General features: G+C 36.4%; 1 protein-coding gene across 1 annotated transcript in view; it reads right to left on the bottom strand.

Annotated features, from left to right (window-relative positions):
- Positions 1 to 24,753, bottom strand: part of CCDC102B (coiled-coil domain containing 102B) — a 173,566-nt gene that overhangs the window by 123,459 nt on the left and 25,354 nt on the right. Inside the window, exon 4 of the mRNA XM_050892159.1 lies at positions 11,206 to 11,415. Coding sequence (XP_050748116.1) covers positions 11,206 to 11,415 — 210 coding nt within the window. The remainder of the gene's footprint in view (positions 1 to 11,205; positions 11,416 to 24,753) is intronic.

Genomic DNA, 24,753 nt, shown 5'->3' with positions numbered 1-24,753 from the left:
ACCTAAAGGGAATCATGCTTGGCTTTTGCGACAGAAAAAAAAAAAAGTCAAAATTATTTAGGAAACTAGGTAAATACAAACAGAAACAGAGATACTAGGGCATTAAAAGTAGTAAAGGCTTTCAATATTTAGTGATGAAAAGAGAAAAAATATAAAGTAATGAAAATCAAAACACAGTTCTGATTTTACTGATAGAGGTGCAGCTGTGAGTTTACTGTCATCACTCAAAATGAGATCTTGCAATTATAAAAGGTACCCTTATTTAAAAATACCAGCTTTTTATTTTTAAAAAATATTGTACAATAACAGCAAAAAAGTAAACAGAAGATTAAGAGTTATTAGGAAAAGCATATTAAGCATAACAGAAAATATAATTAGTCCAGTCATACATTAACATCTTCAGTAGTGTATTTCTGTTCACTATTGTGTCCACCCCGCCCCACACCCCAATTATATAAGTTTGAGACTGGAAAGTCAGAGAAATATTAATAAGCGACTGATGGTAAGGAATTGCTGGTATATGATACTTGAGTCGGAGGGGAAAAAAACAAACTGAATTGGCATATAGGAACCTGGGGTGGATGGAGTGAAGGAAGAGGGAACTGAATTCATTTTCTATTTCAATATCATGAAATTGCAGATGTAGATTTAAAGCAAACAACACAAATACTTCACCGAATGTACAGCTAAATTTAAAATTTTTCATGGCAGGCCATAGTAAAAGTTAAATGTTTACATGTGTTCAAAAAATAATTGAAAAAATTCACAGAAGAAATATTCAGTAAGAAGTATTAGAGTTGAAATACATCACTGTCATTCTGGAACTTTCTAAGCCATAAATTGCTAAGAAGCCACGACAGTGCTCTGGGAAAATATTCTTGCGCTGCTCTTAGTAAGTCTTCCATGCATACCCATTTTTCGTCAATGCCAGAAATGGGACACAAGGCTAGATGAACTTTTGTTCTGATGGCATGCAAGTACTCTCATGCTACTCTGCCAAAATAAAAAATGGTAACTGGCATTTAAAAGAAAGCTTCCCCAGCTGGCTTGAAAAAAAGGGAGAGAGCTGGTGCAATAAAGTTGAGAAGTTAAAATTTTCTTCTTTTTCCCCTTAATTTTTCATTTGAGCATTCTAACCTTTGAAAAGCTACATATAGAAAAATTAAGAAGGGAAAAAAGAAAACAATACTGCCTTCATAAATTTCATAAGAAAGAAAAGATGAAATAAAACTTTCTGAACTGTAAAAACTTTCTTGCTGTTATAAATATGTAATTTACTGCTTAATGAAAAGCTTGAGTGGAGACGTATTTTGTAAACATCTATATTGCAAGCATAATAGTCAATTAGGTGTTAATCTGCCATATGCACGTCAAGATACTCAGTCTGCCACAAATAGCCTCCAGTCACTTTTAAATAGAAGACAACACTGAAAAATTCAGTGTAAAAAGAAGGAAATATTCTAAGTTGTATAGGTAATACTTTATACATTTCCATGAAAAATTACAGATTTCATCACCGTGATCTCATCCCTGAGGTTGAGGTTGAATGACTGAAGAGATCTTCTCCAACTAGACCTTCTATTATTTTATGATTAGAATATATCCCTCAGTAAATTATCATGTTAAGATATTCATGCTGTTAAACCTATTTTATGAAAGCTACGGGACAACACTAAAGATGTACCCTTAAGTGAAATCAAAATCTTGTCCTAATTAAGAAAAAATACGACATAGAATAGCATTCTATACATTATACACACGCATCAGCAAAACCTGTAGTTTTTCTGTTTCTTATCATCGCTATAAAATGTGTAATTCAAAATTTTTATACAGTCTTTGAAAATTTTATCACTACGGTTTACAGGCCCATTCAAGAAGTTAGAAAATAGGAGATAAAATACTAAACTTAAGTGAAAAATTTGAAGCATACTAATAATCTTAATGTTATGTCACTAGTCACATGCAAATGACAGGTTCATTTTTAAATCTGGTCTTTGACCTTCAGCTGCTTCTTGTTAGGAATTCTGAATTAAATATTTTTGAAACAGGAAACAATTTGGTGAGGAAAGTACAGAGTGCTCAGTGTTGATCCATGACAGTTTGTAATCCAGTAATTTTTTTCCTTGCTATTATTAAACATCAGCATAATTTGCTAGAGGAAATGAACACATCCGTAAAACTGCCTTTTTATTTGTTTTTAGCTCTACACTTTAGTGGATTTTCTAAGGAATTGAAATAAGCATTTCACCAGAAAAGTAATCAGAAAAAAAATCATATAAACCCAACTGTATTCCAAGTGGTAATTCTGACAAAACATATTGCATTTTAAAAATCTGCTAAGGGAGCAAATTGTGCAGCCAGTACTGCCTTACCATCACAATAACCAGCCCCAGAGGTTTGCATTGAAACAAACACAATTCTCCATTGGATGAACAATGCTAGGTGAAGTATCAAAGTGTTTAACAATAATACCATAATTATGTCTTCTCTCGAGTTTTGTTCTGATGAAGATGAATATAAAAATATATTTTTATATATTAAAAACTCAGTCCAAGAGTTCTGTCATACCAAATCAGGAATGAAACACATGGCACTTAGTATAAACCCTTACTATTCAAACTTCTCTCCATCATCTGGGCAAATTATTAAATTCCTCCTCTGTACTGTGGTGCGTCCTCAAAACACCCCTGGCAGAACACATGCATTCAGCTAGCAGGTAGACAGATCACTGTCTACTGTGATTACTGTTGACAAGGAAGCAATTTGCATTTCCTTTTGTGTTTGGCTCTATTCACACCAGTAAGTCAGCACAGCAGAAATTGGTAAGTAGACTACAGCAGCAGGTGTTGAGGCCCATGCACAAACACAAGAGCCTAGGTTTTGCCTGCTCCCGTGACCCTTAATCCACGTGCAGTATGAGGCCATCCCAAAAATTGTCATTGGTCCAGCCCTGTCCACTCCCTTAGGGCTTGGAGCAAGGACCGTGAATATCTGAAGCAGAGCTTCCCACATAGTTTCCTTCAGAAGGAATTAAGTGTGCACAAAATCACTCTGAACTAAAGCAATACCAATTCAAGGGGGGATGATGAGGGGATCTGCCTTAAAGCCACATTACTCCTTTGAACTAAAACGTTAAGGTATGTTAATGCAGCTGCAGCATTTGTCAACTTATCTCATTCCATTTATTTTTCTCAACCACTTCTTAAATTTTATTTCACAACTGTACTTGTAAATACTGTTCAAGTTAATAACTTGTGATAAATTTCGGTAGAGCTTAGAGTAATAAGGCTGTCTGTCATTAAAAGTGTTCTACTGTGGTGGGTTAACCTTGGCTGGCTGCCAGGTGCCCACCAAGCTGCTCTCACTCTCCCACCTCAGCAGGACAGGGGGAGAAAATGAGATGAGAAACTTCACGGGTCAAGATAAAGGCAGCTTAATAAAAAAAAAAAAAAAAAAAAAAAAAAAGGCTGCATGTGGAAGCAAAGCAACCCCCCCCCCAAAAAAAAAAACCCACAACCCAACCTGTAAACAGAGATGCATTCTCTACTTCCCACCAGCAGCAATGTCCAGCCACTTCCTGGGAAGCAGGGCCTCAGTACACATAGAAGTTGCTTCGGAAGACAAACACCTTAACAACAAATGCCCCCACGCTCCCCCCCCCATTCCCCGAGTTCTCTTAGCTTTTATTGCTGAGCACAAGACCATATGGTATGGGATATCCCTTTGATGAGTTTGGGTCAGTTGTCCTGGTTGTTTCCCATCCAAACCTCTTGCCCACCCCCAGCCTACCGGCCTTTACATGGGAGGTTGGAGGGACAGCCTTGATGCTGTGCAAGCACTGCTCAGAAACAATGAAAACACTGGTGCATTATCAACCCCATTCGAGCCACAAGTGCAAAGCACAGCACTGCATGGGCTGCTACGAGGAAAGTTAACTCCATTCCAGCCAGACCCAGTACATCTACATTCAAGTAAATAGTAAACAGTTGGAACAAATGAAAATTAATAAACTTTAAAATGATCCACATATTTCTGGGAAGAATAAAATACAGTATGAACAATCTTTTTAGCTGCCTGTATTGAATATTTTATATTATTTTTCTTAGCAAAAGAGAAAAGCATTTAGTACTTGAGTTGCCAAAACTGTAACTGAGATTTTGCTTTCATAAAAAAAAAAATGTAATATATGTGTTTCATATACCATATAAAATGTGTGTTACTAAGATGTGATCTGATCCAACAGCTTCTCATCCAAAGGGTTTATGTGTAAGTAGTGGTAATCCATTAAAACACAGCAGACACTAGAAACAGAAAGGTCTGATATATGCAGCGATGTTTAAAAAACAGTCGGTTCCTAACTAGAGATAAAAAATAGCTGGTAATATTTTTCCCTGAATCATGAAGAAACAGAACCTTGTGATGCTGTAAGTTTAAAAACTGTGGTATTTGCAGTTCCCTTTCTTGAGAATCAAGTGTGTAGCCATTATTTCCATGAATTTACAGTGGTTTTCCCCTTCAGTTAATACACCCAATACTTCAATCACTTTGAAATCTTTGTCATAAAATTGCATACCAAGACAGATCACAGTATATGTACTTTGGTAGTCTGTTTGAAACTGTTGCTTAATCTATAGAGAAAGGAAGAAAAAGATACTATCTTGATAATAAATCTGGAAGTGAGTACAAGTGTTTTATAACATCTTCCTTAGAGATGTACAGAAACAGAGAATTTTTGTTTTGAAATTTTTGTTAATTTGATTTTTCTAGATCTTAAAAAAGGAATGATTGAACTTTGATTTCTTATTCAACTAAAAGAATAGATTTAGGGAGCAGTAATTTAGTCTTATAGCCTTTACCGGTGTTTTTTAGTTAAAGTTAGGAAGCATGTCATTCACATTGTAACTATTCCCATATCAAAATTTTGTATCCATAAAAATTAGAGTTTAGACAGTGACACTGTGAAATTACAAAGACTTCATAACTACAGCAGGGTAGCTAGTTTCTGCCATATAAGAAAATCATCATCAAATATCTCATTTTGTAATTAGGAAGAAGAAATACCCCTTTCACATCTTTTGTCTAAGGAAAAGGAGAGAGTGGATAGTTCCTCTATTTTAAAAATACAAAGGAAACCAATCTTGTTGCAGTTGCTATCATAAAAATTAATTTTTGCCTATGAAATGTGAGGAACACACCTACCTCTGACATTGTGGTGGGATGACCTTGGCTGGATTCCAGATGCCCACTCAGCTGCTCTCTCACCCCCTCTCCTCTACAGGATAGGGGGAGAAAATAAGATGGAAGGGCTCATGGGTTGAGATAAATTACCCTCACATGAAAAATAGAGTTGACTTGGGGAAAACTAAATTTATTGCCAATTAAAAATAGAGTAGGATGGTGAGAAACAAAAATGAAACTAAAAACATCTTCCTTCCCTCTCACCCTTCTTCCCAGGCTCAACTTCACTCCTTTACTTCTGACTCCTCTACCTCCCCCTCTATGCACAGATGAGGAATGGCGGGTTATAGGTCAGTCCATAAGAGATCCTCTCTGGTTCTCCTTCCTCCTCATGCTGTTCCCCTGCTCCAGTGAGGGGTCCCTCCCATGGGATACAGTCCTCCACGAACTGCTCCGGCATGGGTCCTTCCCACAGGCCACAGTTCTTCAAGAATTGGTCCAGAATGGGTCCTTTCCATGGGGCAGGTCTTTCAGGAAGACTGCTCCAGCATGGGTCCCCCATGGGCTGCAACCCCTGCCAGGAGCCTGCTCCTGCATGTGCTCTCCACAGCCTGCACCTTCCTTCAGAGCATGTCCACTTGCTCTGGCGTGGGTTCATCCATGGGCTGCAGTATGGATATTTGCTCCACCATGGTCCTCCATGGGCTGCAGGGGGACAACCTGCTTCACCATGGTCTTCTCCACGGGCTGCAGGGGAATCTCTGCTCCAGCGCCTGGAGCACCTCCACCCCTCCCTTCTTCTCTGGCCTTGGTGTCTGCAGAGCAGTTTCTCTCACATTTTTTTCCTCACTCCTCCCTATCACACACTGATGCTCACCATTTTTACTGTATCTTAAATGTGTTTTCACAGAGGTGCCACCAGCACCACTGATGGGCTCAGCTTTGGCCAGTGGTGGGTTCCTTTTGGAGCCAGTTGGAACCAGTTGTGTCTGGCACGGGACAGCTCCTGATCTCTTCTCACAGAGGCCACCCCTGCAGCCCCCCTGCTACCAAAACCTTGCCATGTAAACCCAATACAGACAATTTTTCAAGTTATTTACATAAAAAATTGAGTGCTTCCTACTTTTGAAAGATCAAACCTAAAATGATGATGATTTAAAAACCATCTTGCTAGGTAATGTTAAGCTAAAATGGTTTCATCTTAAAAATACATGTTGTCCATCATTCCATCTTTAAAATCTATGGACTTTTTTTCCAAACAACATTATAACTTTATCATATTAAAGATGGAGATTAAACTTTAAAAAAAATTTACTCTATGCATCCACAAGCTCCACAGTTCAGCATTCTGCACAAGTCCACTACAAAACATATTCAATGAATCAAATGTTTAATAACCAGATATTTACCATAATAATTAGAGATAATACAAAAGAACAGTTATTATTCCCCAAAATTAATGTATAAATTTGTTTCAAGGTCATATTCACAGATGAAATAGAAAATATCTTTCCATAAACAGCATGTGTTGGGTATTGGTCTATACCATCAACAAGGGTGGGGTTTTTTTTCATTTTATCCCTTCCTAGATGAACCAGTTAGATCCATTTAATATTTGTTGCCATGCTATTTGTCAAATAATACAGCTATTAATTTAAACGGTATTCTCCATTCCAAGAAGTACAATCAATAAAACCGCATAGTAACAATGTCTGATCTCAATTGTTTTATCAATTCTGCTCATCTTGTACAATAGAAGTTAACCTTTCAAAAACTGCATATGGAAACGTTTTAAACCAACACACTGCCAGCTAAGAATAATATTAGTGACTCACGTTTTGTGCAAAATGTAATTAATATTAACTTTTGTGTTTAGAACTTCAGTCTGCATGATTTACTACCATAAGTGGCAAGAGATTGCACATGTTCTATATTCTGTGGATGTATGTATATTAAAGAGCAAGACAATTAAGTGTCAACATGAAATCATTTAGACAAGGATGTAAGGACTTCACTTCTGTATTTTGATACCATGTTTAATCTTACTAAAACTGTTATTAAAGAAAAAATGTTGCCATTGGGTTTTTACACCCTTTAAAAGTATGAATCAGCCATACATCAATTAATAACACTGTATATTGTTCTAAACAAGTACAATGGATCTCCCAAATCATCTCACAAATACAGGTTTTGGAGAAGCTAGGGTGTTAGGCAACTGTGTTTTCCTCTGGAACTCGTTCCTTAACTCATTACCCATAACCCTTGTGTCTACTTGCTAAATAAAGCCCTAATCATTCAGATTAAGATGCACAAAGATCTTTAGACAGCTGTGGTTTCAATCTTGCATATGATCTCCTTTGCTAACCTAACCATCTAACCATCACCCATATTTTACAGAAATCTTCCTTCTGTACTCTTCTAACCCTGCATATACCATGTTATTTTATTTGAACTCAAGCTACCATCCCAGAAAAAAAGGCTCCTGAATCAGAAGTCAAAGCCATTCTTTTCAGGTTATTGATAGTATTAAAGCAAATTAGATAGAGACAGCCTTAGAAATTAGAAAGGTTCAACAGTGACATTAGGATGCCTCTACATAGGAATAGACAGGTTCCATCTAAGATATAAATTAGAGTTCGCTGGAATCCTTGAAAAAGCCACTCTCTCCTTCCTTAACTCCTGGTTTTCATTTAATGGCATCAGTAAGGTTAAAAAATATGCTAACTAACTCTACAAACCACTGTCTTCTCCACCTATGGCTAGCCAGGTCTCCAGTGCCATGACTGATTTGGAGATGAACTCATTGCTAGAGTAATTTTTCTCATAAGGCTGTTTCTATCTTACTAACTTTTTGCTGCTGTCAATAGAGTTCATTGTGGCATTAAGGGTTCACCACAGTCCTCCTTTCCTCTAATACTGTTGACCTTTTATTTTACTCTTGTTGTCAATGGGTGTTTGGTGTCACAGAAGACTTTGTGGTGGTACTGTTTGCTCTGCCTGCAGCCAGAGGCCAGGAGCCCTGGACACAGTGAGCAAGTATGCTTAGGATACTATGGCAGGCCCTGGCAAGGAGTCCTGGCTGGAAATGCTACTGAAGACTACAAGACTGCTCAACCTTGGTGGTGATACACCACAGGGCATGGTTCCCAGCCCAGAATGGAGAAACTACTCCTGGCACAGCAGATGCCTCAATTCACAGCTCTGGGGGGAAAATGCTCCCATCAAGATCATGTTATCTGCCCCTGAGGCTGGGGCAGGCAGAAGAAATATCCTTGCCTGTAGACGGCATGCTCCAATCAAAGAAGTTCTGTCACCAAGCTGAAGGAAGGGGCCAACAGGAACCTTGTGAAATTCAGCAATGACAAAGTCCTGCACCTGGGAAGGAAGAGTCCCTTGCAACAACAGAGGGGTGGTGGTTTTTCCAAAGTCGCTGTTGCTTGGAGACTGGCTGGACATCAGTCTGCTGGTGGTGTGTGATTGGTTTTGCATCACTTTTTTTTTTTTTTTCTTTTTTTTTTTTTTCCCTTCACTTATTAAACTGTCTTTATCTCAACCCATGAGTTTTTTCTCAATTTTGCCCTTCCAATTCTCTCCCCCATCCCACTGCTGGGGAGTGAATGAGGACTGGGTGGGAGCTTACCTGCCAGCTGGGGTCAACCCATCACAAACATGCTGCCCAGAGAGGGTGTATAGTCCTGGAGGTTTTTGAGACCCCACTGGACAAAGCCTTGAGCAACCTAGTCTGATCTCAGAGCTGACCGTGCTTTGAGCAGGAGGTTGAACTGAAGATCTCCTGAGGTCCATTCCAGCCTGACTTGTTCCGCGATTCCATGATTTGCTGTTCTTGTAAATTAGAGAAACAGCTGCAAACAAATCAGTTCCCACCCTGGTCTTTGGACCTGCTACCAATCCACCAGATGATGGATTACATAGTTTCAGCTCACACTAAAATACAATTTTTAATTTTCTCCTTTAAACTGCTAATCAATAGTTTTGAAGACAATCTTATCCTAAAATCATCAGCTATGAAAAGGCAAACACTGCAGGGACATTCACTTTTATGATAAGGAAACAGAGATGACTGAGCTCCATCTCCGCCTTTTGACTTTGATAAAAAGTTGTGAAGTTGTGTCAGTTAGAGACGTGATACTAACAGACAGAACTCATACTAACAGACAGAGTTGATCACAGAGGTCTTATATTCTATGTAAGTAGCGTTTTAAAAAACAAACAAACAAACAAACAAACAACCCAGCACAGCCATATAACTAAAAGATATTTGAAATACAATAACATGCCTTAGCAGATGAGCATCTTTCTGGCCACATCTCCAACTGTTACCAAAAGACTTAGACAATTTGATGAAGGGCCCCTTTGTGTAAACTTTGTACAGATAGAGCAAGCAGGCTTGCATACCAGAGATGAGCAAGTCTGCGTACCAAGGACAAGTAGACCTACATACCAAAGATTATCAAGTAACAATACATGCTATGAGGGCAAGATGTTCCTCAGTATCGGTATTGTATCCCCTGGCTCTGCTGACTGAATTACAAAACAAACTGCACGGTAAGCCAAACCCGGAGAAGTCCTTCGTAACTAGGGGAAAGGTAAAAGTGGCAGGGGGAAGCATGACCACTGACTCAATTCAAGACCGAAGAAACTTGCCCCCACACACACACCCGTAAGGAGCATGCATGCTAATCTACATCGCAAGCGGAGTTAATTTAAATATGACTGACCAGTAATGAATGAAATGTTTATCACTAGCCAATGAGTGTAAACTTAGGCGTGTTTTTACTAATTGTTACTAATTAGATAAGTGGATGTAAACCCTGTAAATTTTGTATGTGGCATGCACGTTAGGTGGAGTGATCCCCCATGCATCCAGCACTGTAATAAAGAGAATGCCTGCTTCTTAATGCTACATTGGTGTTAAGAGGTTTATTCCTGATTTTGGTGACACAACCTCAAATTACTTGCATTACAAAGAAATAATGAAAATGGTAATATGATATGGTATGATATGACGTGATATGATATGATGTGATAAAATAAATACTAGTAAAGGAAAATCCAAAACAGGTGTTTGTTATGTAAGATATTGTATAAAGGTAACCTATATGAGTGAATTGCAATTTGCTGTTCCTGAGCCATCACAGAAATATCGAAAAATCATATAATTACATTTAAAAGCAGACTTCAAGTACAGAACCTCTCTCTTAATCTTTCCCAAGAGAAATCACCTATTGCAACTATACCTTAAATCTGGTCCTAGTTACTCAGATTGCCATTATTCAACAGTAAATGCACATAAATGACATTAAATTATTTGCTATTTAGGCAAATAAGAATGTTACTGTTTCTCACTGCCCAACTTGTAGCATCAAGTATGTATATTTACTGATTGGTTGGGTTTTTTTTTTTTGCTGTCTCTTACACAGCTTTCAGAGTCGCAATGAAAGTGGGAGCCTTCTGGATTACTACTTAATTATTGGCATAGAAAACCATAAAATAAAGGAAATACCCACAGCTAAGAGTCTCTGAATAATTTATCACATCATTTTTAGCAGTACAATAAGGTTTAAAAGTGAACAGATCTTTAGAGGAATAAAAAATAAGAAATAAGGCTCTTCCTTCAGCTCCCTCTTCCCTAAGAAAAGATTCAATATTCAGCAAGACAGAGAAATTATTGGTCTCATAGCTTTTTTTGCTCTGACCTTCATCAGGACTCTGTAGCTACCAAAGCTTACTGAATCTCTTCTGTTCCTCCCAGTCTTCACTTTTGCCCCCTAGTCTTGTCAGACTTGTCATTTCCCTCTGCTCGTTTAAAAATGAAGAGATATGTCTTTCTGTTTCTGTACCCTACAGAAATTCAAAGTCACTGAGTTCTGATTGTCCAGGTCTGAGATGCAGATAGGCCTGTTCTGTCTTGCACAGCCCTTGTTTTAGGGACACATTTTGACATTATGAAATAGCAATGCTTTTTGAGAATGCTCCCCAAGTAATCAAACTAAGCAATGCACATACCTTATTTTTAACCAGCAGCTTACTTTGTGCATTTTGATGATCATAATTCAATTTAGTTAGTGTTGCTTTATTTTTCATCTCCAGAAGTCCCTGAATTTCTTTTACTTGCAACTTCAATCTTCTGTTCTCTTCTTCCAAAGTTTGCTTTTCTGCTTCAAGTCTCTCTCTCTTTCCCCATTCAGAGGTATTCTCAAACTGCAGTCTTTCCAGCTGGGAAGGGTTGGGGTGGGAGGAAGAACAACCAAAAGAGAGAAAAAGAAAGGGGAATAATATGATTAAAACCCCCTGTTCTTTAGCAGGTGAGGCTAATGGCCTCACCTCAGAGTAAGGTGGGCCTCTTAGAAATCAGTCCAAGATATAAGTTTTCCATGTTTCATTAAGTTAAGTAAAGTACTTGAATTTGAAAAGAAAAAACCAAGAAAGTAAATTTTTCATTAATTGTACCTTTACAAAAGTAAAGCATAGGTAATGTTTTAATGCTATTTATGCAACGACAGTATTAAAAAAAAATAATAAAAGAATTTGTTTTAAATAATATTGAGACTGATTTTGGTCTGACAGTGCAAAGTTCACTTTTTATTTACCAAAAGATGAAAAATCAGCACATTTTTGGTTATAGTCTGTTTACACTTTAGAAGAATTATAATGAATATTCACTAAACTGAAGAAGTTCTAAAGTATGTCTTCAGTAGTAGAAACCGCTACCCTAATAACCAGATGAAGGATTTTTAAGTTTTCACACTACTCTGTGTCTTGAGGTCACAATTAATAGTCTTAAGGGAAATATTATCTTTTATGGCCAATGCTGTAACCTTAATTTAGGATAACCAAGCTTTCTGAATTCATTTATCTCGTCCACATATAGAAGGAATTAAATATATCAACAAAAAGCCATGTTACTAATTCATATAAAGTAATTATCTAAAAACTGTTTTTATTTACTCTTCGGAGACAACTAGACAGAGGTTTTGTCAAAACTGTATGAAATGTTCCTTAGATTTCAAAGGAAAAATTGGTAAAATGAATTTATTTTTATAGCACAAAACAGGTACTTGTCAGGTACTAAAAGTTATTTATCAGAAGATTATTATTGACAAGTACTTACTATTAACATGTTATTATTAACTGGTACTTATGAGAAGATTAAAAGAGATTAAGATAGATTAAAAACTGTGAAAATGAAAGGTTCCAGTTCTTTCAACTGAGATGAAAAATAGAAGAGAAATGCTAATACATAAAAGACAAAATTTTAAGAAGTTTACAATTTTCAGTTCTGTGAGAACTAAAATTGATTATTTGATAAAAGTAGAGACTGACAACAGTGCAAGGCACTTCTTCATTGAAGAAAAAGGTTATCTGTGCCAACAAGGCTTTAGAAAGAGCCAGAGAGGTGTACTTTTTCAGATATTGGTTACTTTTATTTTAAAATCACTTTCTTGCAAATAATGAAAAGCTACTGAACATGAAACAAAGAATGAGGTGTTACAGCATCAGAGAAACATAATTCAGACACTGTGAATTGTAACAATGTGATTATCTAGCTAAATCAAATAGTAAAGTTGTCTGTTCCCACCTTCTTTCTATGCAAATAAAAACAATTAGAAACTCTATAAAGTTAAAGAAAGAGGCTCATTCAGATTTTCAGAGGAAAGTAGAAATGCTTTTTGAGTCTCTCTAGTAAGGATAAAAATCATATTCGATGGAAAATAACAAGTGATTGTTTAACTAACAATGATAATATTTTTCCCGATATTACTCTAGCTAGTATTTTATATAAGATAAACTAGAGGATTCCCCAAAAGACCGAGTAAAGTAGGGGGATGGGGGGGGGGGAAGAAAGAAGACGAGTTGCTTCTTTTCTCCACAAGCTTCATCTTCTCATGTTGAAGAACAACATAAGAACAAATAGCAGTGCTGATGTTTCAAACAGTTTCCATGTATAAATCAGACCCTGACCATAAGCTTATCCATTTGAAAATGAGGTCCATATTGTCCAAAGGCTTACATTATTTAGGTAAGGGCACTTTATGAACTAAAGTTGCATCTAAATACTAAAGTATAATCCTTGGAATAAATAGGAAATCCAAGACAAAAGAACTAAGACATTACAAGAAAATTAATTACAGCCATCTCCAAATTCCATTTCGAAGCCAATTCACATATTGCATGGCAATCACCAACTGTATGAAGTTTAACAAGAGCAAGTGCTGGGTTCTCCACCTAGGACGGGGTAATCCTGGTTATACGTACAAACTGGGGGATAAGAGGATGGAGAGCAGCCCCACGGAAAGAGATCTGGGGGTTTGGGTTGGTGGCAAGTTGAATATGAGTCAACAACGTGCCCTGGCAGCCAAAAGGGCTAACCATGTCCTGGGGTGCATCAAGCACAGCATAGCTGGCCAGTTGAGGGAGGTGATTGTCCTACTCTACACTGCACTGGTGCAGACCCACCTCAGGTACTGTGTGCAGTTTTGGGCGCCTCAATATAAGAAGGACATCAGTCTATTAGAGTGTGTCCAGAGGAGGGTGACGAAGATGGTGAAAGGTCTTGAGGGCAAGACTTACGAGGAGCAGCTGAGGTCACTTGGTTTGTTCAGCTTGGAGAAGAGAAGGCTGAGGGGTGACCTCATCACAGCCTACAGCTTCCTCAAGGGGGAGGGGCTGATGTCATCTCTCTGGTGACCAGTGACAGAACATGAGGAAATGGCATGAAGCTGTGTCAGGGGAAGTTCAGACTGGACATTAGGAAAAGGTTCTTCACTGAGACAGTGGTCGGTCACTGGAACAGGCTCACCAGGGAAGTGGTCACAGCACCAAGCCTGTTCAAGGAATGTCTGGACAACGCTCTTAGTCATATGGTTTAGCTTTAGGTAGTCCTGTGAGGAGCAGGGAGTTGGACTCAAGCCTTATGGGTCCCTTCCAACTTGAGATATTCTATGATTCTGTGATTCTAAATACAGAGGATGAGTACCAACTACTTCACTTAGAAAAGCCAAATGTCCAAGAGTTAAAAACTGAAAGGATTATGTTTAAAGGCATTTTATTCTACTAACAAAAGACACTTCCTCAGGCTGTTCCTTCTCATCATGGATTATTTGCTCCCCTTAACAAAGAAAACAACAGCAAGAACAACAAATGAGCAACCCTCCCCACACACACCCCAACAGAATTCCTAAAACCTTGGCCAGTCTTAACATCATGATAAACTGTTGGAGGGTACTATTTGGAGAGAACTCTGAAATAGTTCTTAAAACTAAAATGGGCCTTTGATCTAAGATTAGGCAAACTAGCAAGTAAGAAAGAAAGGAATGTATTCCTTTCATACTCTGTAGCATATTGGCAGACTAACTGGGAACTAATTTTAACTTTTTAAACAATTATGCTATTCAGCAGTTGTCTTTACATTATGGACTTGTTCTTGTATGAAAAGACTTTACACAGCTACAAAACTACTAGTTTTGAGGGGTGGCCCATCTGGATAAAATACAACAGAGTGAAAGGCCTATGTATTTTATATTCATGCTACCTCATAGTCTTTAGAGGTTATTTACCAAGCTAAATTCCTTAGAATGTGATAAACACCTGTATTGAGATTAAACAGGGAATTAGGGAAGGATAATTTTGTACCCTTGTTTTGGGGCTTGGTTTTTTTTTGGCATGATCTGCCCACTGGTGGTAGAGTACAAGAGGTTAACTCCAATGCACAAGACAATGTTAGATGCTCACATGTTCCTAGTGAGGTCTTTAAACTCTATCCACTGAATTTCTGTACAATTGGAAATGAAGGGATCACATACCTCTGTTAGCACCAAATCTTTTTTCTCTTTTCCCACTCCCCTCAAATTGTACAGATTTATAATTGTTCAAATACCATCTACTGGACTATAATCACAAAAAATGTATTTTTTCTAAATAAATATACAAGCATAATGTCTTACAAGTACCCATGAAAGATCTGGAACACGAGAAAGCCCTATGTTCTTGCAAAGCATCTGCCAAAAGACACAACTCAAATTCTAAGCCTGAAAGTTCACCTTTTCACAGTGATGACACTAATCAATACCAATTCATTTTTGGCAGACTTCAAATAGACAGAAATCACAAAGCCATCCAAGGATGAATTTCAGGCAGGCAATTAAGCACAAGATGATTACCAAACCAAGATCTGATGTCAAAGATAAATTTACTTATCTCTGTGTCTGTAAAATTTCAATTCGTTGCACTCAAGATGTCTACAAGCTCCAACAATGATAAATTTAAATATTTAATATACCATATACATAAAGAACTCCATAATAAAGTCATAAAAACCACTAACTTGTACAAAATCATGAATAGACAATTTTGGTATAATTGATTTTACTATAAATCGTTGTCCAGCAAAGTACTAGAACTCATATTTTCTGAAATACTAATTTTCGGAGTGTTAGTAATCAGGCTTGGTTTGTTGTTCATTAGAGTTCTCCCAAACTATACCTTATGTTTATTCCAAGTAACGCTTTTCATACAATGCTCTCATGGGAAGTATTTGCTCTCCTTTTCCTCTTTGGTAAAGAACGTGCAAAAAAAGTGAGGTGCCAGATCCCAACTTTCAGATTTCAAATCAGAACACCAACTTCACAAAGTCATCATGTATAATTTTGTCACTTCCAGCTAAAAAGCTCAACCTTCTCTTGAGCAGACAGAATTTGTCTCCCACACTTGTGCAATGCATTCCCAATCCCACTCACACCCCAAAACCCCTGTCAAGGCCCTTCCAGCTCCAGGAGTTCAGCTGGCAGCACTCAAGGCTGGAAGAAGACTCAGCAGAGGGAAATCTCTCTTTGCCTCAGGGCTGCTTTCAATCTGAATATTCCAGACCCCATCCTTGATGGAGCTATGTTGCAAATATTTACATATTTGCATTTAAAACAGACAGCAGAGGTTCATATGAATGTAATATAGACTGCAGAAAACAGCTTGGATACCCCTATTGTTTTATGAGGAACACAGGTGTTCCTGAACTGGCTAGTCTCATCTTTCCATATGAACTTTTCAACATATTTTATCTTGAAGCAAATAAAATTAATCATGTCTGAAATTACACATTTTAACTCATTTAGTGGAAAACTGAAATATTGCTATTAAAAAGGCCATGAAGGAGAATTTATAATTTTTTTTAAGTATGAAAATAACTGAAAATTACTGACCAAGTATTTGCTGGTAACATCTTTGCTAATTAATCTTCCTAAAGTAAAGAAGGATGCACACATTTATTTTAATTGAGACTTAAAGAATATTATTTTACATTAATTTTTCTGAATTTTTATATTCTATATTAATAGATAATCTAATCAAGTCATTACAATCTATAAGCAGGATACTTCTGGCATGCAGAACAATGAGCATGTGTAAAGTTACATGTTGATATTTGCAGAACAAAGATTCAAACAAAGGAAAAATATTTGCTGCTTACAATATTTTTCCAATGACATACATGAATCCAATTTTACTTGTCAATTGTTACTCAGTCATATTTTCAAAACAATTTAAGCTACTCTTAACTCTTTAAGCAGTATGGGTACTGCATGTATCAGCTGTGAGAAATATTTCCTATGCAAGTTCAGCTACTTGTTCCATGAATTATCTTCACTCTCTTAATTTAATTAGGAACTAAAACATCCTGATGGCTTAATGATTGCTCATGATAGAAGCAACAGTATGTTCACTACAAAGGCCTCAGAAAACCTGTGAATGTACAGTATTATTACAGCTGTTAGTGGTGCATTTGAATCCATAAAAAAAGAAAGTTGGGTTAATTATACATATTTAATTTTTTTTAAAGTGAGTTAGAAATTACAATGTTATATTCTCTTGCTGTTCACCTTATTTCAAAGATGAGATACAGATATTCGCAGCAGTAATGTCCCATTCAAGAATCGCACTACTGTTTTTCTAATTGAAATTTTTCTAACTTGTAAGAGTTGTATTTTTACGTAAGAGGTGAAGGTACATTCATATAAAACATATAAACGTAAACACTTTGGAAAGTTGTTTCTCTATCATTCATGTCATTCTTCCAAAATGAGTAGGGAGACTAAAGCAAAACAAAAAATTAGGTCTGCAATTAAGTTGGGGAGAATAAGCAAAATTAAGTATTTCATGATCTCTTTAATGTAATTTTGTGCAAAAAATCTTGCAGGGTTATGGTCTTTCAGAATGCACCCAAGTCTGCTCAGGCCTCTTTGACGTGTTGGAAGAAGGGTCTTTTTATAACTTGGTGCTTTAGGCTCTGGAAAAGATTAAATGCAATGACTGAAAGCAATGCTAGGTGTTAACTCAGATTTTTGAGAACGTATTCCTCTCATTAAAACAAAGCAAAACAAAAGAAAACAAAAAAAAGCTTCAGTGATCTGTTTCCTTCTAGAAACAAGATTTGGAATGTTGTTTGTTTTTCAATTGAAAAAACTCACCAACCTTATTTTCCAATTATAAGCTCCCTGCCTTTAGAGAAAGTAACTTTTTCACTTAAAAAAAAAAAAAAGAAAAAAAAGAGTAGTTACATATGCTGATGGGCTCTGTAGACTGTTTCATAACTGTACAACTAGAGCTGCTCTGAGATGGACCTATTCCCCCTCGCTGAGCTTGAATGAACCCCTGGGATCTTTTGATCTACTCCATCCTACACAGTTTCAAAAGGCTGAAAATCACCTCATCCATTGTGCAAGTAACTTGTACATACCTGTTTTCTTTTCCACTATGCAGCCAGAGAAAACAAGTGTTGTGAGACCTAATACAGCAAGATGAGGAAAGCAGCTAGATGAACTTTTCTCAAAAAGGAAGTTGAGCCAGATGCTGTTGAAAACACAACACAAGGCAAACATTCAAAAAGTGTTAGCTGTTTTGAACTGACCTAATGAAATTTTTGTGGGTATACACGTGTATATAAAATACATACATGTATGTCTATGTGTATACACATAGACATGTTCCTGTGTTTCTTTAGAGCGAAACTGGCATTTTTTAAAAATTTTTTTCTGCCCTTCATTACATGAAAAAAATACATCCTTTAAATTAATCTATTGCTGCCTTAAAGTCTACTATCTCCTTTCACTTTTCACACAAAAACATTTCACAGGAACAGTAATACTTATTTTTCATTTTGAAATTTATTACTGAAACTTCAATTAAAAAATGTAAATTGATTGAATAGCAGTGATACCTATCTCACATCTACAGTGAAAATAATTGCAGGGGATTTTTTTCCACATAAAATACACATTGTCATATGTGTACAGAGAATAAATATTTTAGATGCTCTTGTGTGGAACTAGAGATTCTGATTCATAAAGGAATTGAAAGCTTAAGAAACAATTTGCAACTTGTGAAAAAAACTCAGGATGTTTCATTTTTCCTTCAAATGTGAATATCTTGTCTCCAGAAAATGTCTCCACAAACTTGCACTGAATTTACTTTTCAATAGGAAGACCAGAATAATGGTGGAAACATAGAGTGAGGTCAAGGTACTGCCAGTGAAGTGGATAATTGCTAAGGTGAATGGTGGAAATGAAGTACGGTGTACTGACCTTTTGGAACTGGATAATTACGTCTCAGAGCTAACCTACACCATTTTATGACTAACATGAAAGACAGAGCCCCGAGAAAAACAGATACAGAAAAAGGAACTCCTCCCGGTACAGTTCATTAGCGGGAAAATCTCAGTGCTCTACTTCAGTTTAAGGCAACATAACAGTGGTTGAGGCTCAAAAAGTTTTATTGAAACAAGATTTTTCTCCTTCCCTTTAGTCAAGGGAAGATAAAGTAGGATGGAGGACAACGATTAAGCTGCCTACCCATTTTTAATGGGAGTAATGACAGCAAGGAGGATGACGAAGAAGAGATGTTACAGTCAATATGATTTCAGATGGAAAATGGAAAATTTTCCACACACTCCTCAGGAGCAAGGGAGATTAAGAAAGCAGCAATTTTTGTTTGGTTTTAGCACAAAGTTTTGTTAGCTTCCTATAAAACTTGGGAAAAGATAGGAAAGTGTACTTAGAGATCTATGATCTCCAGCTTTTTAAAGGAAGCATTTAAAATAGAGATGGACAGAACACAAGCATTATGGTAAAAAGCTGTAGTTTTGATTTGATCAGGCTGACAATGATATCAGAAACTGATATGACTGAAAATGATATCAGAAAAAAAAAAAAAAAGCCAATTCAACCAGAAATTCTCTCTGCAAAAGGTTTTTCTTTTACAAAACTGTCACTTTTTAACAACAGCATTTTCTGAGAAAGATTCTCCAAACATCTTAAATAAGAGTTGTCCATACAAGATACTTCACATTACATGCAAGGCCTTTTCCACAGCAGAACTGACTGAAAACAGAAGAGTTTCATTTGTTTATTTATAATCTGAATCTTACTCAACCACACCAAAACATTAACTTCTAATGCTATCTGTCTTCATACTAATAAACTACAGGCAAGCCAAATATGGCCTACAGACTTGTGACCCAGAGAGGCAAGAATTCATGTTTAAACTAATAAAAAGAAACCTCTGGCAGCCTCACTCAAATACTGTAAAACATCTGTTTCAGCTTGCACAGATCAAAAATGAAAATTTAAAGTCAATATGCTTTTTTGTGCTTTAAATGACTGCACAGGGCTTTTTCAGGTTTTAAAGCACGATGAATGAATACACATTTTCAAGATTCTTGATATCCTCACTATGCTGTACATGGAGGTCATTTCCATTCATCTACACTACAAATTATTCTACAAACTTAAAGCATTGAACTGAAAGTTTAATAAGCCACAGGTTGATTATGAATTAGGGATCATGTCACACTCCTAAAAAAGAAAACTTATTGAAATAACTACAAAGCTTCATAAAGAAATTAGTGAATTTGACTCTTACAGATCTTTTCCCCGCAGTTACTTACAAAACTCAGCACAAGAAAGCTCTTTGTTCCTGAAGCAAATGTTCCTTTTCTGTAGCTCAGACAGGAATACTATCTCTGAAAAAAAGTCACATCCAATGGCCTTTTCAAAGCCAGAGCCAAGAACTCAACAGTTGTGCAGTTTTACCATCTTCCAAGTTATTGCACATTGACCAGAAATGCACGGACAGAGAATCTGCCATTTTGCAGTGGTAGTTTTGTTTATTTATGAGATGTTGTCAATTTCTACAATATTGAATGTGTTGCAGCTGCTAGAAGGAATGGCAAAAGTGCAATTTCCTTAAATATGGCACCTAGGTAGACTGGATCAAATGAATTAAACAAGCTCTGCCTGAGAAGTCTACTATCAAGCGGAAGCATCACGTTTCTTCGTTAAGAGTGCATTGTGAAACATTGTTACAATTCGTAACATAGTTATAATACTGGGTCTGAAGCTCTTTTATCAATGGTCTAAAAGGAATGGTATCAAGCTGTTAAAGATACTCTCTCAGCACAACTAGGAGAAAAAAAACATGTCTGTACTGGAAGATCAGGAAAAACCTGATACAGGCAGAAGCATCTTCAAAGAGATATTATATACAAGCAGAAGAGATAGGTTAGATTGCTGAATCTGATTCTTTGAAATCCCTTTTGGTTTTAGGTCAGAAGCGTCTACAGAACTTGGAAGATGACAGTAGTTCCATTCCACTGCGTACCTCCCTTTGGGAAAGGTGTAAGAGGAAGACAGACTTCATGTAAGCAAGACACCCCTGTCCAAGTGGATCAGAAATACTTTCAAGAATCTTCATTACCTGCAATATACCCTTTATTTTGTGTGGTGTGGGGGGTATTTATTTCATTTGTTTTGAGATTTCTACTGCTAGAAGTCTGTAAGAGCTTGGTGACAACTGCAAAAGCTCCTAAGGTCTGAAGGGAAACCCATCAGCTTGCCTGCTTCCAAGCCCAGCACTGCTGGGTACAGGTGTGATGTTTGCTCGCAAGCAAAACTACTACTCACCATGTGTGACACTAGGCAGTTTTGCAATGATTATTTACAGTGTATGTGACTGTTTCTAGAATTCTTTTCCTTTTTCATCTAAAAGAAGTAATCAAAGACTACCAGAATCCATAGTACTCCTTCCACAGGAAAGGGAAGACAAATGTTGGCTACCTTTTTATTTGACAAGTACTTCAATATTCAATATAGGAAAAAATAAATTTACTCTGCTTTTTCTCTCATTGTGAGCAAGTCTGCCAAGAACACCATTTAATCCATCAGAAACTATACTGAAAGTATGATAAATATTATTGTGCCTGGCAACATCTTGAGACACCAAGCCCTGCAACAAATTGAACTTTTTAATGAATGCTTATTTTCATAACAATGCATGTATCTGAGCACCAGCACGTTTAGTAATCAAATATTTCTTCCTTCCGGTACTACTCAAATATTTAAGTCTGCTGCAAGCTGATATCATTGCACTACGTTGACATTAAAAGAAAAGTTGCTGATTTATTGGCATTTATTTTCCTCTTCCCCATCTGCACACAGAGAAAACTCTTTTGCGTGTATGACTAATTTACTGCAAGTGATTTACGCAGGAATATAAGTTGTCCATAGATACATAAAAAACTGAAAGGCTGAAACTTTACAACAATCACAAATAATACATGCAGAGAGGCATAAATAAGTTCAAGAAAAGGAAAATGCTGGGAGTGAGGTGGGGAAAATCACCCTTGATCTCTCAGATATTTCTTTCCATGTTGATTCTGGCACTGCTTTTTTCAGTTTCTTTTAAGTTCAAGTTGATACGGACTATGTATTACATTAAAATAAACATTAACATCTTCACTGAAAAACTAGGAGTGGTGTCCATCTTAAATAATCCTTAATGCAGCTTTAACAGCCCACATGAACATGCATATCAGGACATGATAGTCTTGACGTTTCAGATGGTGTTTGCTGCATTCATGTCTAAAATGTAGCATCTGCATGGATCATAATGTATCTGGTGGGGCCCCACTTAAAACAATGAATTTACATGAAGAATTGTTTAACGACATCTGCTGTTCAAGAGAATCTACTATGCATTCAAGGAAAAAAGGTTTTCTGTCAATGAGTATCAGAGAAAATTATTCATAATGCCTGTCCAAAATTCTGCTTTCACCAATTATCTGAAAATAATTAAAAACTTCAGAGTAACTACTTTTACCTATCTAAACTGTTGAGATCAGTAAAGAGAATACCAACACATCATGCACTCATTTTTATTGTAAAATTATGAAGTGTTTTTATGTTTTACCTTATTTTAAACAAAAGAGATATTTACATTTTTCAGGTGGAAAAAATAAGGAAGATGACTAAACAAATACTGAAAGCTTCTTGTTGTATGCTAGCCGCCTTCACTGTAATCACAGTTCGTAAAAAGATTGAGACTAGAGGAATATCCAAACTGTCAGTGTCCACCAAGTTGTACAGTACTGCTTACTTATTTCACATTTTCATACATGAATAACAAGCTATTGCAAAAAAACATCTAGGAAATCAGTTAGAACTAGAAAGGACTGTTAGAATAAATATATACAAACACATGCTATAAATAAAATATCTGATAGCCATAAGATGTAGGGACAACTCTGTCAAGTAGACATTCTTGTAGGCTTGCCAGAAAAGCATGAATGTTTGAATTAATATTTAAAAACAAATAAGAGTATGATTATTTTTTGCTGATACATCTTGTGTTATTTTAGCTGTCTCTTCTCCCACATAATGTCTATTTTCATATTTACATAATTACACGATCCCCCTTAGAGCCCTACTATCTCAGATTCTCCCTGATTTAGTATAACATTAAGTAAATAAAAAACTCTGTATCCCCACTGGCCCCCAAAATAGATTTTACTGTTGATGGAGAACAGTAAATCTGTCAGGTAAACCATGACCTAGCTGATAATTAGAGTTAAGATTTAAAACTGAAGGGAAGTAGTTGGTTTCCTTCTGAAATCTATGTCCACCGAATGAAATTAAAAGACAAAAAACCTGCCTTAGTTACATCTGCAGGAGAAAGAAGTCTGCACTTGTACTATCTTCAGGCTGAAAAAAGGTCTACAATAACAACACTTGCCAGTGCCCAAAACTTGGTGGTAACCAGACTGACTGAAAGGTTGTCCTATGAGAAACTGAAAATACATCTTACATAAGCACTACACTGCAGTGTTTAAATAATTACAGTTAATGATTAAGAGGCTTGCTACAAGTATATTTCATTTCGCAGCTAAACCCAATGAGCCTTAACAAAACTAGATCCACTGAAAAGCATCTACAATCTCTTCAAGACACAGTAGCCCCATAAAGCTATGGTCCTTAATTCTACAGCCCTACTTATAAGAGTCTGAAAGATAGTATCCTGAAATATATTACTCCTTTTTAGCAATAAATAAATAAATAAATTCTGCCACAAGGATTCAGGGTCCTTGTAATTCTGATTGTCTCTCTTCAGTCTTTCTCTGATAGCTGGTGATCAGTATAGCAATAAACTGTATGCGAAACAGTGTGGTATCAACAGAAGGCATTTTTCAAATGCAACAATAATATACTTTTTTTCTGAAATAAATAAACTTTATGAAGTGCTCCTGCCAATTCATTAGTGTACATAATCAGAAGCTACAGACCAACAAAGAATTTATACAAAGCACCTGTGTTCTTACCCCTAAACTAATACGAAAATCAGCTTTCCAGAAGACCAGGTGGTATCAAAAGCGGATATCAATCATAAATTAAATTAAAAACAAAACAAACAAATAAAATAAAGACCATCAAACAACAAAGTTTCCCATTCGATGTTTTTTTTTGTTTGCTTTCTCATATTAAAAATAATCAAAAAAGCAATCTGATATAAGACATATATTCTTGAAATACTGAAATTAACATTCACACTCACGCTATATGGAAAAATCACACATCTCTTGTCCTTTATTTTAGTGAATGTATCCAGGGGAAAAGAGATGATGACACATGTTCTAATAGCTACATAATATTAAAGAATTTTTCCACACAAGAATACTGAAGAATGAAGTCTTCTTAGATAAGAAAACAGTTCTACTGAGATATAAGCCAAATGGTAAACCATTTGTAGGCTGTCTTGGAAAATGAGGGGCTTTCACCCATGGTCTAAAGAGAACAAATATATAAATGCTTTATTCATTTTTATAGCCAGGCAATATATCAAACATGTCCACATGTCCTGATCAACTAAGTTACTAATGCACATGAAAAATGAACCATGTACTTTATTATCTTTCAGAGCAGAACTAAGCAATCTGTAGTTCAAGATGCAAACCTCATACATTACCGGTCCACACAAACACCTATCATTTTTCTTATCAATAAAGTGTGTTTCAGCTGAGAGAATCACAGAAAAAACTGATTCCTTGGTTACATATATAAAAAAAGTACACTTTATTATAAGCACTAACACATCTTCTATATGCAAATTCAATTAGTGAAAATAAAGAAAATAATAAAAACTAAACATGACCATCTTCATCTACCTTGCAAAATAAAACAGAATGTCAGCTTCATCTCAGTGTTCATTCTCGATGCAGCTTTGTCTTTGTCTTATATT

The sequence above is a fragment of the Gymnogyps californianus genome, chromosome 2 (genome assembly GCF_018139145.2).
Source record: "Gymnogyps californianus isolate 813 chromosome 2, ASM1813914v2, whole genome shotgun sequence".
Taxonomy (NCBI): domain Eukaryota; kingdom Metazoa; phylum Chordata; class Aves; order Accipitriformes; family Cathartidae; genus Gymnogyps; species Gymnogyps californianus.
Note: the sequence above shows the minus strand (reverse complement) of the source record. Positions and strands in the feature narration are given on the sequence as shown.